Raw genomic sequence first — 15,885 nt, 5'->3', positions numbered from 1 at the left:
CTCTTTCTCCAACATTTAAATGATCATACTAACCTCTAATTTAAATTAGAGAATGGCTGTAGCAGTGCACTCGTAGCAGGACCCTGCATGGTGCATCTACAAGTGTAGCTCTTCAACAATCCCCATACATCAGAAATGCCTTATAATACAGCATTCTCTAGCTCAACCTTGCGAGCGGCCAAACACCAGGCTCTCTGTACGGCCCATGACCAGTTCCTCACCCCTATCAAATCAGTCTCCAACCTAACCTCCTAGGTTCTCACACCAAACTACCAGCCTTTACAATCCCAACTATCTCTTCGACTCCCAAGTGCAACACTGTGCAGTCGACCCAAAGGTCCGCTTCGACATTTCCAAAATAGCTAATCTGCAGGGTAAAGCCAATCGTTCCACATCCAGAAATAACTTAAAGATCACATGCTGATGTATGGGTGAAATGTACAAAATGCCATGGTCTGTTGGCCATCAAATATATACACACACATATAGCATTGTTTCAATATGTTGCTAGAACCTGGACAAACAATGGTTTCTACCATCAATTTTAGTGCATAATCTATGTGGCCTCTGAAAATCACATCTGATTAGAATACTCGGGGATCTTATAAGAACTCAATTATATACCCACACTTCATTTAACCACACAATGGAGTAATGTGGATGACACTGCATACTAGTATCTTTAAAGTAAGAATACATTTTAGACACCAGTTCTCAATTTTTTTCTGAAACAAGAGTGATTTAAGCAAAAACATTGACGACTATCATGTCATGTAAAAAATGTTCATGCCATCAAATCAGTGTCCTTCACCGCATGCCCTGACCACAGCAGCTGAAGAAGGCTGAATTACCTTTGTCTCTGTTTTTCTCCTTTCCCAGTGAATCTAGTTTTTTCCTTAAAGACTTCTTCCTCTTTTGGCCATCTGCAAAAAAGGACATCACATACCGTAAATAAACTTTGCTTCCAGGTCCATTCAAACTTCTGTCTCCGTGCAGGTTTAATAAAACAATAATACAAAAGTATTAGAATAACTTTGTCAACAGGTATTCAAATGGGACAATTGTGAACAATTAAAGGAAATTCAAAGTGCATGTAATACCTCAAGTTATTAAGAAAATACTTCAACACATTGAACGTCTTTAACTAACATGCTTCGCTATTTCTTATTCTGCAGTATTAGAACTTTTACCGGTTCCCAGAATCCTACACAAATCTAAACCTAACATGAGCTTTCTAAAATAAGTGGACAGTTAAAGGTCCGAATCTTGGGTTGCACCATGCCATATAGATGTGGGCATACTTCCTTGAAGCGCTACATCCTGTCTTCGTATGATGTTTCAGAAGATTTCCCCCTTTTGATTTTGCCTGTGAAAACCATGTATTTATTACCCAAGTCTGTTTCCCTCCAATCTTCCGCTTACTGCTGTAGGAACCTAAGAAGTGGACGAAAGTGGCAGGCCCTTTTTCAAGTTACAAACAAGACCAGCAGTTCCTGTGAGACTTATCCTTACCACCCTTCCCAGTAAACCTATTAGTCTAATCCACATTTTAGTGGAAGAAAAGGAGCATGCGGGTTGTGATGCATCAGTAGCATTTTTTTTTAAGTAAATGTTACTGATCTAGGAATGCCAACAGTGGATGAGAGCAGACCGAAAAAAAAGGGGAAAGCCATGCGGTCCCATGAAGTGCTGAAGTAAAAAGTGAAAAGGTAGTACCATTGTTTCAACAGTGGAATTATAAAACTCATCTAATTAAAAGGGTGGCAGACAAGCTATGTCCAGAGGAAGAACAACAGCAAGAATGGGGAGGTAAGTAATTGATTCAAGAGCAAAGGAATGGAGTTAGACAAGAAGGGCATTCAGTCATGAGCAAAGGGTTGATTTAAAGCTCACCCTGTGTATTGTATCGGTCACAATAGGTCTTTGGCAACAGACAGCTAGGCTGCCTGTAGGCATCTGTAAGCAAGATTTTTTTTAAAAGACACTATTCTACCTTTCATTGATTTAATCAAACACAAATGCAAAGACTTCCACAGAAGAACAATTAATAGCACAACAAAACGTGTAACTATTCTTCTGTACATTAGATTGTCAATTGGACCAAGACTAGGTGTGAAGATAACGTCATCAATGCAGTAGCTGATTTGTGATGTAGGCAATGTTAATTCATTTCAAGTCTTCATATTGCTAAATGAACCAGCACCACTTACACATATGTGCCATTGCTGTTTGCCATAGAATTGCATGAAAAATCAGAGTCAAATTCCCAGACCGCAAAAGCGTGCTGGGCATTTATCTGGCGCACTTTTACATTATTTTAGGGATTACCACACTTGGTCCGAGTCGAACGAAATAGCAATCAAAATGTGTGAAAGTTCAGCTGAAACAATTGGGGATAAGACTACTGTATAAAGGGCACCACACTAGTCAAAATTCAGGCAAGTGCCTGCCTGGGACCCACATTACAACTGTGATCGGGGACTGTCACATCGACCAAACAGCTGCATCAACATGGCTGTTACCTTGAGTACCATCACTTCATCATGGCATTAGCATTTAAAGTGCTAGGATCAACGTTGGCGATTTAGAATAGTGAATCTGACCAGCACAGGTCATTGTAGGTTTAGGCAATGAGCATAAAGAAAGAACTTAATGTGAAGGTTGACGGTGTCCAGGTATAATAACATCCACTCCACAGCAGGGCAAATAAAGGGACCAACTGTACTGAATAAGCAAGTAGGTTAATGGGGAAATACTGCAACACTTGAATTAATGTGATAACTTACCATCAATAGCAGGTGGGACTGTAATCAGAGAAATAGCAGAGGGAGGTCCTCTATGCAGCAGGTGCACATGTTAATGTGATGTACAATAAAGAGGTCACCAACAATCAATGGATGGCATGCGCCATCATTCCCTCTGTTGTTCCGTAGTGGGAAATGGATTGCTTGTGTTTGCATGTTGGTCATTAAAACATCATCTGTCCTGCACCGCTGTCACTTCGTGGGCCTAGGCCCACAGGCTAGTGAAGGAGCGGCCCAAAATCAGGAGTACTTGAGGTAACTGGAGCGAGGGCACGCGGGAAAGCTCAATTTTTACTAGCAGGGTCGCCTGACTACAGTCTCTTGAGTTGGATGAGTGTAGGCACAGGCCTCTGGGAGAGGACTGCACTATAAAGTATCATCAGGATCCTAAAGCTGTGACTGTTTTTAATGCAATGCCAAAGAGGACGGGATGCTCATTTTGCTAGCCAGTGAGCAGAGGAAGAGGGTTACTGGCAAAGGCACAAGTAACGATGATAACACCCTATACACACAGTTGTAGACTAAACGCTTTACTGTCTTTTAGTAGGAATCCGCTGTCATCTTGTGTGGAAAGTATTTACTCAATGGTTGTAGTGGACTTGTCAAGTTAACACTTTTTAAATAACTGTACATAAATTATTTTACATTTATTTTTTTTGTGCATTTTTTTATTTTAAGGACACATTTTTGCAATGCAATCGGTCTCGCATTTGTGAAAGTACGAGCTATTGGCATTGAAAATGACATGTTTTTTTATTTTGTTTTTTGTATGCAGTGGAGTAACGATATTTGCATAGCGCCTTTGCCATTCATATGACCTTGCGGCGCTGGAGAACCAGAAAATGGTAAATAGGTTATGAGGGAGAGGAGACAAGAGTAATATGCTGGCTGGAAAATAATACACAATAAACTCTAATTCCTTGTAGGAAGCAGTGACTTTTCGTGCTTCTTGCATTTCATGAATTCTCTATAGAAAGTTTTAAAAAATCACTGTTGATTAAAACAGAAATAAAGCAACGGTGAAAAGTAAAACAGAAATTGCTATGAAAAATATCGCTTCAAATAATACACTTGGAGTTTCATGCATGGACTAGGAATATTTTGAGGTGAAAAAAACACTCAGACCATAAATCTACAAGATGTCAGATAGCAGAACGTAATCCTATAAGTATGGTCCGTGACATACATCTATTGGATGCAAGATTTAGATTCCTTTCTAAAGGAAAATAAGAACTGCACCAACAATGTTATTCTCAAAAAGGTGTTCTTCTCACAAATACATTAACCCTAAAGAAAATCGCCCTTCCAGCTGCAGAGCAAAAGCTCCAGCCATGGAAGAATATATATATTTTTTTAAAGGTGAAGATTTCAGGGCCCCCCCTCCAACCTAGGGTGAGGACCCAGAACATGATCTAAAAAACGAGAGCATGTCTTACTAAGCAGTTTGGTGGTGAGCCCATCATCCTAGGACCATCACATGCTAAGATATGGGCAACATGACACTCTGTATAGTCAATACAACACATTTTGCATACAGTGCATGCACACTGCCAGGCTAGACCCACCAAGCAGTGTTGTGAGAGAGTGCAGTAGCATAGGCTGTCACTAGGTGTCCCTTGGGGCCTCTTTTGACCATATATGGTACCGCACCCTGCAACATGGCTAGGGAAAGGATGTGGCTCAGAGGTGAGAGCTGCCGACTGGAAAGCTGGGGATCCGTGTTAGAGTCTGGTGTCTACTCAAACGCATAGATAGGTGTGCTATATAAATAAAAGCGACTAATTTAAAATAACATAAGAATTCATAGCAGTGATCTCAGGGGCGGGCAAGTGGGTGGGGGTAGACAGCATAAATTAACCAAACAAGTAATACAGCAGTGTGCTCAGAGGGGTGTTGAAGGCCTGTGTGCAGTGCTGTGGGAGGGGTGAGGGGAAGCACATGGCAAGAAAATGAAATGACTGAAGTTTCATTGTACAAGTAAACAGAACAGTTAACTAGCAAAGAGGCAGTCCAACTAAATAATGTTCTAAGTATAAATGGCCAGAACAGTAAGAACATATGCAAGAGGGCCAGTACCATGGGAGGATGCAAAATTCCAAAAGGAGTGTATTCATCAATGAAAAGCCAGCATTCCTAAAGGACAGCAAGAGGAACCACTGAAAAAGATGGGCGTTTTTGAAAGTCCATATCCTATATACAGCATGTCTCGTGAGACAGCGCCTGTGCTGCCTAGGTGAGACCAAAAAAAAAAAAAAGGATATGACAATAACTTACAAAGGGTTACCATGGAACTGCAGCATTAAGATCAGGCCTTCATTTCATCTTTCTGTTTAATTTAGTAGAAGAGTCGACAAAAAACCATCCCCAAACATTCATCTTCTGGTTTTTTTAATCCTGTTTTATAACATCAGTGCTGTGTGCTGATTGTTCCAGCACCCATGCAATGATTGTGCATTGAAAGCCAGCTCATATTGTGACATGGCTTTGGCCGAGAGGCTGTCTCTCCTCTCCATCCTCTGAACCACAACTGTATTTTTTATAGTTTCAATACATTGAAAAAAACCAGAAAAAAACAGCAGTTACCTGTGCATGTGGAGTGAAACGGGGCTATTGAGACGTAAAGGCAATGAGAGTGCAATCATTGATAGGGATAAATGAGATGAAGTAATATCTGTGCTGATCATGAGCGGTTTAATAGAGGGCACTCCTCCTCCAGGTCTATGCACTAAATTGAGGACAAAGCTCCTAAGAATCAGTAATATACATAATATGTAACTGTGAATTCAAATTCAATTTCCAATGTAACAGATGCAATATCTAGATGGCTTTTAAAGCTGCAGGTGACTAATTGTGTATGGGATGTTCTTATATATGTGCTTCCTGTAGCACTCTGTTATTTACTAGCTCCACTTTACTTTCAAGAAGTTGCAGAAGTAACACCTCATGTTGCTATCGATTCGAATATTACATTGTTGTATCTGGTCTTGGAAAAAAAGGGCTATTGCTAAAGCTAAAAGTACGATTACGAGGTGTGATCTAGAACAGCAAGAAGACACAACAGGATAGGCTAAAGTGAATACGATTTTGGAAAATACAACCAAGAAGGCAAGGCACAAATAAGGGAATGGAGTCACTGTGAAGATTAACTCTTTTGAAGCAGTCAGAAAAAAGTAGTTTTGGGCAAGAAATGGCAATACAGGATCAATCTATAAATGATTCTTCCCTATCCTTGCTGCCTTCTTTTCGCTCCCGGTCCCAGTGTTTTGAGACTGAAACACTTTGCAAACACTATAATCAACGTTAATGTTAACCATGACCACCAGTTGCCCTCTTTCCCATAACAGAACATCAATGTGTTCTGGGTTTTCATAAAAACCTATGGTAACTGGAGGAGGCATCAACAGTGGACAATTGCACCTGATGGCTAAAACATATTCCAGTAATCTATGATTGACATTATTGTTTTAGGTACAAATCCCAGAGGGAGTACCTCAGCCTTTCACCCTTATACGGTTGATATACTGTGTACCACTGAGTTGGTTAACAATAAACATCTGCTATTCAGATGCAAAAGAGGTGAATGTGCTCTTTGCAAATACATATTTTACTAAAAGAAAAGCTAGAAATAGATCAAATCCTACATTTTTAGGCCTGGATTGACAGTGCAGCTCACAATATACTTCATTAAACGTTTGGCATTTTTTTACAGACCCATTTCACTAACTGTCTTGAAACTTCGTCAAGAACATCATAGCTCAGGGGCATATCAGTCCGTCATCTGATGCGATTACCTGTAAGGGTTCTCATTGTTCCGATGTCCACCACCGGCTGTTAATCCTACCTCCTGCTCCTCATTCTACCTCCTGCTCCTCATTCTACCTCCTGCTCCTCATTCTACCTCCTGTATGCACGCCAACCACGCTTGCTGTCATGCCCAACCTTCTCTCCTGGTAGCTTCTCACTAGTGTCACTGGGAAAAGTTGGTTTCTTTTTTTTTTTTAAATCAGTTCCTGTGCAACGAAAGGCTGTTTATACTGCCTCTGATACAGTTCTTCTACTTTTATGTCAATTGAAGTTTGTGCGCAAGAAAGCCTTCAGTATAGTTACGGGCATAGTTTCATAGCTAAAATGTATTCTGTAATAAATAGTTGGGTACAAGTGCCTGCAGTCGGGTATAATGAAGTATCTGTTGGATTTCACCAGAGATTTTTAGATGCCAACACTGACAATCATGCACTCTCTCATCTCTGTTTTGAGGATTTAGAAAATGCGGATTGGTTTGAAAATTTTTGTATTTTAAGTGCTACAACAATCTCCACTCCTCTCTCTTTCAACATCCCCTTAATCCCCCCACATGTAGCGCTTCTCATGAAATGTGTTTCAACAAGATGTTCCAGGTTGATTATTGGGAAATCTGAAGTCCCCCCTCCCCCAATGTTATTGACCCAGCAACTCCCCAAATTATAGTCCTTACTTCAGATATATGTAATAGGACTAAAAAAAGTACTATACGTTAGTCTCATTTCTGAGCCAACTTACATTTGACAGAGAAACGAAACCAGAACTGCCTTCAATATCGACAGGCTTTTATTTCTTAAAGTTATCTGGCTTCAATGTGCAGATCATTTGCCACACCGCCCCCCCCCCACAAATGCAAATAAATATATTTTTGAGTTTGACACACACATAATTAATTAAAAGCATTTCCATGGCATATAGGCCAGTACACTGAGTGGAGTGAAGCAGTCAAGTAACCCCCACACCCAAGGGCTAAAATGGCTTTAGCTCCCCCACCCACAACCTCCCTGCCGTTGTGTGTCTCGCTGGGCAGTTTCAGGAGTTTTATCTCCACCACGCTCAAGTTTCACAGGTTACATGCATTTGTGGACTGGTTAAGAAGGCTTTGTGTTTTTGCACTGGTTCCAGTAACTTTTGGTTTTACTGCCACAGTAGGTGAACGCAGTTCATAAAAAGTAATCTCAGAACTAAGGATGCCACGTTTCCTGGAGAAAATTACCTGTCATTTGTTGTTGTTAAAAGAGTCTGCAAAGGCCTCACTTTGATACTAATGGGTTTATTACTATGTTGGGCAGACGCGGAAACGGGACAGACCGACCTTCGGTCGGCGGTCCCAACCTTCTAATTATGACGCAACCACATTTCCCTATGGGAGCATGTGTTACGGCCGTAACACAACCTCCCATAGGTAAATGAGAGGTTGTGTTAATCCCTTCACCCCATGGAAGGCACCTCAAAGTGCCTGCCACAAGGTGCAGGGATTAACAGGGAGGCACCAAAAGTGTCCCCTCAGCCACCAACTGGAAGGGGCAAGGAAAAGGGGGCCCTGCTAGGGCCCCAAATCATTCTTTCCAACAGGGTTGCCATGTCGGAAAGGCCAGCAAGGAAACTCTGCTGGAAATCATGCATCGCAATCCGGAAGGCGTAAACCATCGTCCATTTGGATTATGGTCCGTTTCTGACTGGTCGACTTGCTCCTTGAGCCCATCGGAAGCCAGCCGGAATGACCGGCCTGTTTCAATTCCAACAGGCTGTTTCATAATCAGCCGGTCAGATTTGAAACAGACGAGGAGTGTTTCAGACACTCATCGTAATTGCCCCCAAAATCGGGCTGTAAATGAAATGGTATGTATCAATTTGTAACTTGACTTGTCTGTCTTTGTTTCCTTTAATTATTAGTCGCGGATCATTAATGCAGTCATAGAATATATTCAATAGTGCTATTTATATTTGATGTTTGAAGTATTTAAAAGTAAGTGCTAAAAATACAGGCTTTCGGTGATTGTGCTTATTGTTGTACAGGCTGGGAAATCTAAATACCGGTGGTGCCGGTATAAATCCAATCAGCTGGCAACCCTAATCAGGAGACTGAAAGTTTGTTGCAGGATCAGCACATTATTTCCTCCACCCTCCATTCCTGATTGATGCTATAATAGCAACAGTTTAACTTCTATCTGAAACCATACGCCAGCGGTCAATACAATGCTGAGTTACTCAAGGTGTCTGGGAATACATTCTGCATTCAGACAACTCCCTCCACATGCTCACCCTTCACTTCCTTGTTCACCTTGCACTCACAGTGATTACACTGCTCTTATGCCCCTGGTTATGAGCTCACGGCATTCTCCCTCCACTTACCTGTGGCACATGAGCACACCGCTCACCCTACACTCAGTGATCACATTGCACTCACATCACACACCATGTACTCACGCTTTTCACTGTGCACTTACACGAGCACACTACTCCCTCTGCACTCATGTGACCCTTCCCTCACCTGTCACTCTGCAATATCACTCAAACAAGCACATCACTCACCATGCATTAATTCCTCCCACTCTGCACCTTCACATGCACCCAAACTCATGTCACATCACTCAGCCGGCAGCCAGATCTCTCACCTTACTCTCACACGGTCACATCACTCACTGTGCCCTCACATAGGCACTCCTGTCACTCACACAGCTCACCCTACACTCACATGGGTACAGCACTCACACCACACAAACAAGCACAGCACTCACCTTGGAGTCACACCACTCAGCCTGCACTTACTCCTCTCACCCTGCACTCACACAGACAAATCTCTCAGCCTGCATTCATACAGGCACTCATTTCATCCTGCCTGCACACAGGGACAATATTCTGCCAGAACTCATAGGGACACACCACTCACCCTGCACTAACTCCTCTCACCATGCACTCACCAGTCATTCTCACAGATCAGCCTTCACCCTCGCCGTTCACCCTGCACCACACACAGGCACACCACTTACCCTGCATTTATACCGGTTACACTACTCACTCTGCATGCACTCCACTCATTTGACACTCACATGGGCCCTCCTCTCAAATTGCATTCAAGCAGCTCACCTGACACTCACATTGGCACATTGTTCACCCTACACTCACACCACTCCTAATGCACCCACACTGCTCACCATCACCCAGCACTTACATGAGCACAACTCTTACTCTGCATACATAAACATTACATAACTCTCACAAATTAACACATTTCTACAATGGCACCCAAATAATATCTACTCTTTCCATAGTTATAGATGCCTACTTAATTCCATCTGCAACAACTGGGCTGGTGCAAGAGGGGAGAGAGGACTGAGAATGTGGGATGGGACGAGGAAGGAGACTAGGGCTGAGGCTTTGGGGTATGGTGATGTATTGAGGATTGTGTGGCACCTTCAACCCTTCTTGACTTTCCATTCACCACAATGCCTAATTTTGGGACTTGTAGTTTTGTTTTACATTGTAAGTTGGGTCTCCAAAACCCAAAACTGCAAAATGGTACTCGATAAAATCCATGGTTGCAGAAGAAGTAAGGCAATATAGGACCAGTTGGATGTTGTGATATCATGTTACAATGTGGATTCGTTAATTTCCAATACTGTAACTGCTTGATCCACACATGAAACTAAATATAAGCCCAGTCACAGATTTTTTAAGAAGTGTACTTTACATTCACATCATACTTGTAACAAACATTGACAAGACAATATATTATTTTTGATTTACATATAGAGAATATGTTTCTATTAAGCTTCACTAAAAGGCGAGGAAGGTATGGAAGAAGCACCAGGGCAAGCTTTTCTAACACAATAAATGCAGATTGACTTATGGACTGTGAGTGGAAGTGTGTCTGTGTGTGAGTGTGACAGTGCCAATGTATGAAAAAGTGCAAGAAAGATAGTGAGAATGTGTGTGAAACAGAATGTGTGTGTGTCTATGTGTCTGTGTATGTGTGTGTCTGTGCGGCAGTGTATGTGTGTTATGTTTGTAAGTGTGCTGCTGGTCTGGCTTACTGGAGGTTATTCTTGCCTTATGGACACGGGCACTAATAGAATATGGATGGGAGGTGTCACCTATGGCAAACTGCAGGCCCTGACATGTTTCTATTAAGACACCATTATTGGCTGTGGGGACCTGAGCTGTCTAACTGAGAAAGCCGCTAGCCCAGTCATACCCAGTGGCAGGGACACAGAACACACACCACCAAACCTGGCCAAAGGCCCTGATATGATGCATGTAATTCTTAGCATATGGGATAGATCAATAGCAAAATGTTGGAACTGATATTTGAGGTAACTCAAATCATAAGAGTTCCTGTACTCATTTTATAGGGAGTGTCAATAGCAAAATGCTGACCCTTGTATACTGGAGGGAATTTTTAGAGATACCCATGGCTGGGGCTGTAGTATTCATGGCAGATTCGTGGCACATATTGAATGTACTTTGTGGGTAACAAGGACCCCCTGATTTGGATCGTACTCCTGGGTCAGGGAAAACAGTTTTTGTGCAAAGGTATCTACCCAGGCAGACAAATAGGAACAAGCACTGGCTATTGAAAGAAACACATACTCATGGACAACTCATTAAAAAAGCAATGAACTGTAATGATATCAAAAGGGTTGATTTTTAATATAATTATAAAAGATATGTGGATACATCTGATTCAATAAAAAGATAATTGCATGATATGAATAAACATGAATTATTCGAACAATATATATCAAACAAACATATCAGTATACATAAAAAGTGGAATAGAAGACTTTTTCTTAAAAATAATTTCTCCAATGCAGGAAGTATCTAAGGCTGTAAGTCTACGCGTTTCGACAAAAACATTTGTCTTCCTCAGGACAGTTCGATATCAGCCATTATTTCTAAAAAAAGATAAAACAAAATCACAAACACATAACAGTACATTGCAAGTGCTACTATTTACATATATAAGAGATAATTCCGTTTTAAGCAAGCTTTTCCTTCTTTTTTTCTCTTTTCTTTTTTTACTTTCTTTTTCTTTACATAGCCAGACTTTATATCCAAGTACAACATAGATATAAAAGCAAAGGGTTGGAAAACACTAACATATTTGATAAATGTCACATTAACAAAAACACGGGATGAATCCCGAGGGTGGTAATATGGTAGAAAGAGGCGTAACATTTTTAATAGACCATTATCTCTGGGAGATCCTATAGTTCTAGAATTTTATACTGAAATATTTACCAGAGATTATTCCCTATTTATCTTGACTGCATATATCACATCCGTATGCAGTATTACATGGGAAAAGGAATTAGTTATGCCTAGGCTACAGTAATTAATTGTAATATCTACTCTAGAAACTACTATTCCAAATCTTTTAGAATTCTCACTTGTGATTGACTGCAAGGTCCATAATTAATTAGCAAATTCAAATGAGCAATCATATTCAGGTTAGAAAACTACAACCGTTTATTGACATTTAGGATTTGATTGCTGAAAAACCTTACCTAAAATAGAGAAGTTATAGATTATTGGGTACGTGGTAGATGGGGCGGGTAAGGCACCTCTCCTTTTATAGCTGGAGACGGTATGTGATGGCTGTTCAATGAGAGAAATATGTCCATTGGAATATTATAAAATATCTCTCTAGTCTAATACGGTGATTACAACAGATGATATTCTTACCTGTTTAGACAGTAATCACTGCTGTCTTCCTACCACTGCCCACAAATACTCTTCACGCTTTTTTTCATATCATGCAATTATCTTTTTATTGAATCAGATGTATCCACATATCTTTTATAATTATATTAAAAATCAACCCTTTTGATATCATTACAGTTCATTGCTTTTTTAATGAGTTGTCCATGAGTATGTGTTTCTTTCAATAGCCAGTGCTTGTTCCTATTTGTCTGCCTGGGTAGATACCTTTGCACAAAAACATATTGAATGTACTCCTTGTCATAAGGGACTCACCCATGAAAAAATTATGACCTTGGTATAATGGAAGTAATTTCTGACTTAACCGCTTCCGTGCGGCGCTGATTCCGCCCCTGTGCTGGACATTCCAGAACAGGGTGCGGTCGTGACGGAACCATTCCGTCATCAGCACAGCTCAACCGTGACTGATGACGGAATGTTTCCGTCACAAGCATCGAAGGGGTTAAGAAATTTGAAAAAAATGATGTCTACTCCTGGGAAAGGCTTCCCTGGTACACCATTAAAGTACTGGAATATTTAATGAATGCTCATAAGGGTCTGTGGCATTTTTGCAAATTTGATCCCAAAGGTTTCAGAAAATTCTATTCGGAGAAGTTGACTCCCCCTTAAATCATCTACAAGAAATCTGTTAACTTGTTTTGCTTGCTAGAATTTGGAGGAAGTATCACAATCCACCACTTACATAGATCTTTTTACTCATATAATGAGTATGAGGTGAGCTCTCACCCCATTTCTGAAAATGCTTGTCCTGCCCCATTGCTTGGAGCAGGACTGGCTTTAGGGCGATGCGACTGGTGCAACTGCACCTGGCACTGACTTTTGTTGGGGGCAATGTGTTTAAGAAAAATGTTGGTTTAAAAGCACATGAACTTTCTTGTGCATCAGGTAGTTTTCAGGCAACAATAATTCTGGTGATTAATGTTCCTACTAGTGAGAGTTCAGAACTTTCTCTAGTTGCAGTTTTCGCTCATCGTAAAGTTGCAACGAAGGTCAATGTGCCTGCTGCAAAGAACGTGTACCATGATGATCACAGAAGTGAGTGAACTATAAATTCATCGAGTAGGAGGTTATGGGGGAGGAAAGCACCAAAAAGACTGTTGTAACGGCTGCATCAAACCTCAAGCCAGCCCTGGGTGGGAGTCTTAGCACACCCCCTAAAGTTTAGGTCTAGTTGCGCACCTGGTGTCAAGTACATTATGACAAGCTAGTTAGGGTCATATTGATTGCAGATATACAAACACTGTAAACTGCTGGTGTCTTAACTTCTACCCAGGGAAGACATGACTTGGCAGTTCGGGCTGGACTGTTCCCATTAGGCACAGGGTCAAGACCGATTTGCATATAGCGGTGTCTGAACTTGGTAGGCGAGGTGAGCAAAAGAGTGATGATGGATTCAATCCAGATCTGTGACTGGGGGTGAGTGTCTGAAAGAGTCAGTACTCTGTCCATCATCTCCTTGTGTTTGCTTTAACTTCTGTCTCAGCAAGCAATCTCAAAAAGTAAAATAAAGTTAATGGATCAGCGGATGAATTAAATTATATTTCAAGGGATATTTTAGTTTTTTTTTTTTATCACTAACAACGTTTTTTTTAAGAGATTAAAGTGATGTAGCCCTAAAGTGACAAACGTCTGAGGACTGAGTTTACTTAAGTTGACCAGTGATTACCATATGCATCTCGCAAAAAACAATAAAGAGAACTATCCACAAGTGAATGTACAGTGAGGAGTTTAAGTAAAATTATGTTGCAAGAAGAGCAGATATACACCTGGGAACGCGTAATGCTTAATTAAAGAGAAGAGCTCAAATAGGCAATTGTGATGCGATTTTTCAGCTCAAAGATGCTACACAGACCAAGTCCGAAGTTCAATATAAAGAACAGAACTCCGTGATTAACATTATTGCTGTGATAAAACAATACAAAAGGCATCCAGAAAAAGAAGCGGTGCAAATAATGCATGCGCATATCCTTCAGCAACCTTGCGCCAGGAGGAAGCAATGCATTAAGAGAGATTTTAAAAGACTCTGGATACTTTTAGTCATTAAAACGATCAGTCCAATCGTGCGACATATAGAGTAACTGAGATCACCAATAGCCACACTGAACATTATAAATGAATAGTTGCTGGGCCATATTTGCACAAATAATACGTTCCTCTCAGCGGCTCTTTTAGAATTTGATTTGTTGTGTGTGGATCACAAGACTTGAATGTGCAGGTCAAATTCAACATATTGCTACTTTCCAGCTGCAAATTCATCAGAATACCAGAACTAAAGTTATTTGATTCGCGGACAGAAACAAGTGTCTTGCGAAAGCAATGACCTGATGCCAGGAAGCAGATGTTACTCGTAGGAAACATTGGGGGACACAGAAGCGGGCTGTGGGGTCATCCTCTGACCAGAGTGAGGGGAAGGTCGAATTGGCCATTAAAATAAAAAATATAAAACATGGAATCGTGGTCTCTGTGCAGGTCCCAAAACCCCGGGATAAATGGACCAGTGAGGTGGGGAGACTGAACACAGAGCATCATGTCCTGTGGGATCTCATGGGGGTCGGTTCGGCAAAAGACCACACTCCGGTCCCACCCACTGCACATGCAGTGTGGCCGTGGCACAGGGATTTTATATTGGCCGGGGTGCAAAGTGTATCACAAAAATAATCACTTAAAAACGTTGTGAAAGGTAAGTTACTCTTCTTTACTTAAAAGGGAAAAAACGTTTGGAGCATGAACTTCTTGCTGCAAAACCTAAAAACCACAGCTGTGGTAAGATATGCAAAATAACTCATCCCACGTGAGCTGCTAATTACCTCACCATCTCAGCAATGGCATATCTAATTGCATACATTATTTCACACATACAAGACCACGTTACAACATAAATGTTCTTTGGTCTATACAGCTTGAAAACAATGAAATAAAATGTAATTTATATTTGTGGTTATTTGTGAATACCCTAGAGAGCACTTTATGATTTTACTTTCTGTATTTTGTTTGTTTACGGTCTATGTCATGCCCCAGTAGGTAAATGACTGACAACTCTTCCAGCCTTGTCCAAAGGCTTGAATGTGTGACTTCCACCACCACCTCTCCTGCCTAGCTGAAAGGTTGGGATAGAGGGGATGTGCTCTTAAAGAAAGTAAAATTACTAGGCATGATCACACCTGCATGAAAGTAAGGCTCCCTAAGTGAGCAGAAAACTGATTAATGTAGGGCTGGTCATAGAATTTATATTATCGACAACTGGAGGGACAGGGAATAATGAAGGTCCAGCAGACACACCCCCAAAATGATCAAACAATGCTGAATATGCTGTTCCTATTTACACTCCAGGTAAAAACCACTAGTGTACTTGGGTGGAACACAGGTCGGTGAAAACGATTTACATTTTGGAGCAATAATCCTCTCCCACCAAGGGTTGCATGCTTCATCATCAGGTAGCTCTTTGTTGGTCCGGTGCTGCAATGCCCAACGGGCCCATGAAAGGGGGTCTTTGCCGGAGTTCAAGTAACATCTTGACAGGACCAAAGTATTTAATGTAATCCAATATAATAACGGT

The 15,885-nt window shown here is 41.1% G+C and overlaps 1 protein-coding gene across 1 annotated transcript in view; it reads right to left on the bottom strand.

Moving 5' to 3' along the window:
* Positions 1 to 15,885, bottom strand: part of ARHGAP6 (Rho GTPase activating protein 6) — a 790,107-nt gene that overhangs the window by 516,977 nt on the left and 257,245 nt on the right. The window contains exon 3 of the mRNA XM_078657678.1: positions 852 to 923. Within this exon, the coding sequence (XP_078513804.1) occupies positions 852 to 923 (72 nt within the window). The remainder of the gene's footprint in view (positions 1 to 851; positions 924 to 15,885) is intronic.

This window comes from Lissotriton helveticus, chromosome 8 (genome assembly GCF_964261635.1).
Source record: "Lissotriton helveticus chromosome 8, aLisHel1.1, whole genome shotgun sequence".
In the NCBI taxonomy this organism is placed as follows: domain Eukaryota; kingdom Metazoa; phylum Chordata; class Amphibia; order Caudata; family Salamandridae; genus Lissotriton; species Lissotriton helveticus.
The sequence above is the reverse complement of the archived record's forward strand: the minus strand, read 5'-3'. Positions and strand labels throughout refer to the sequence as shown.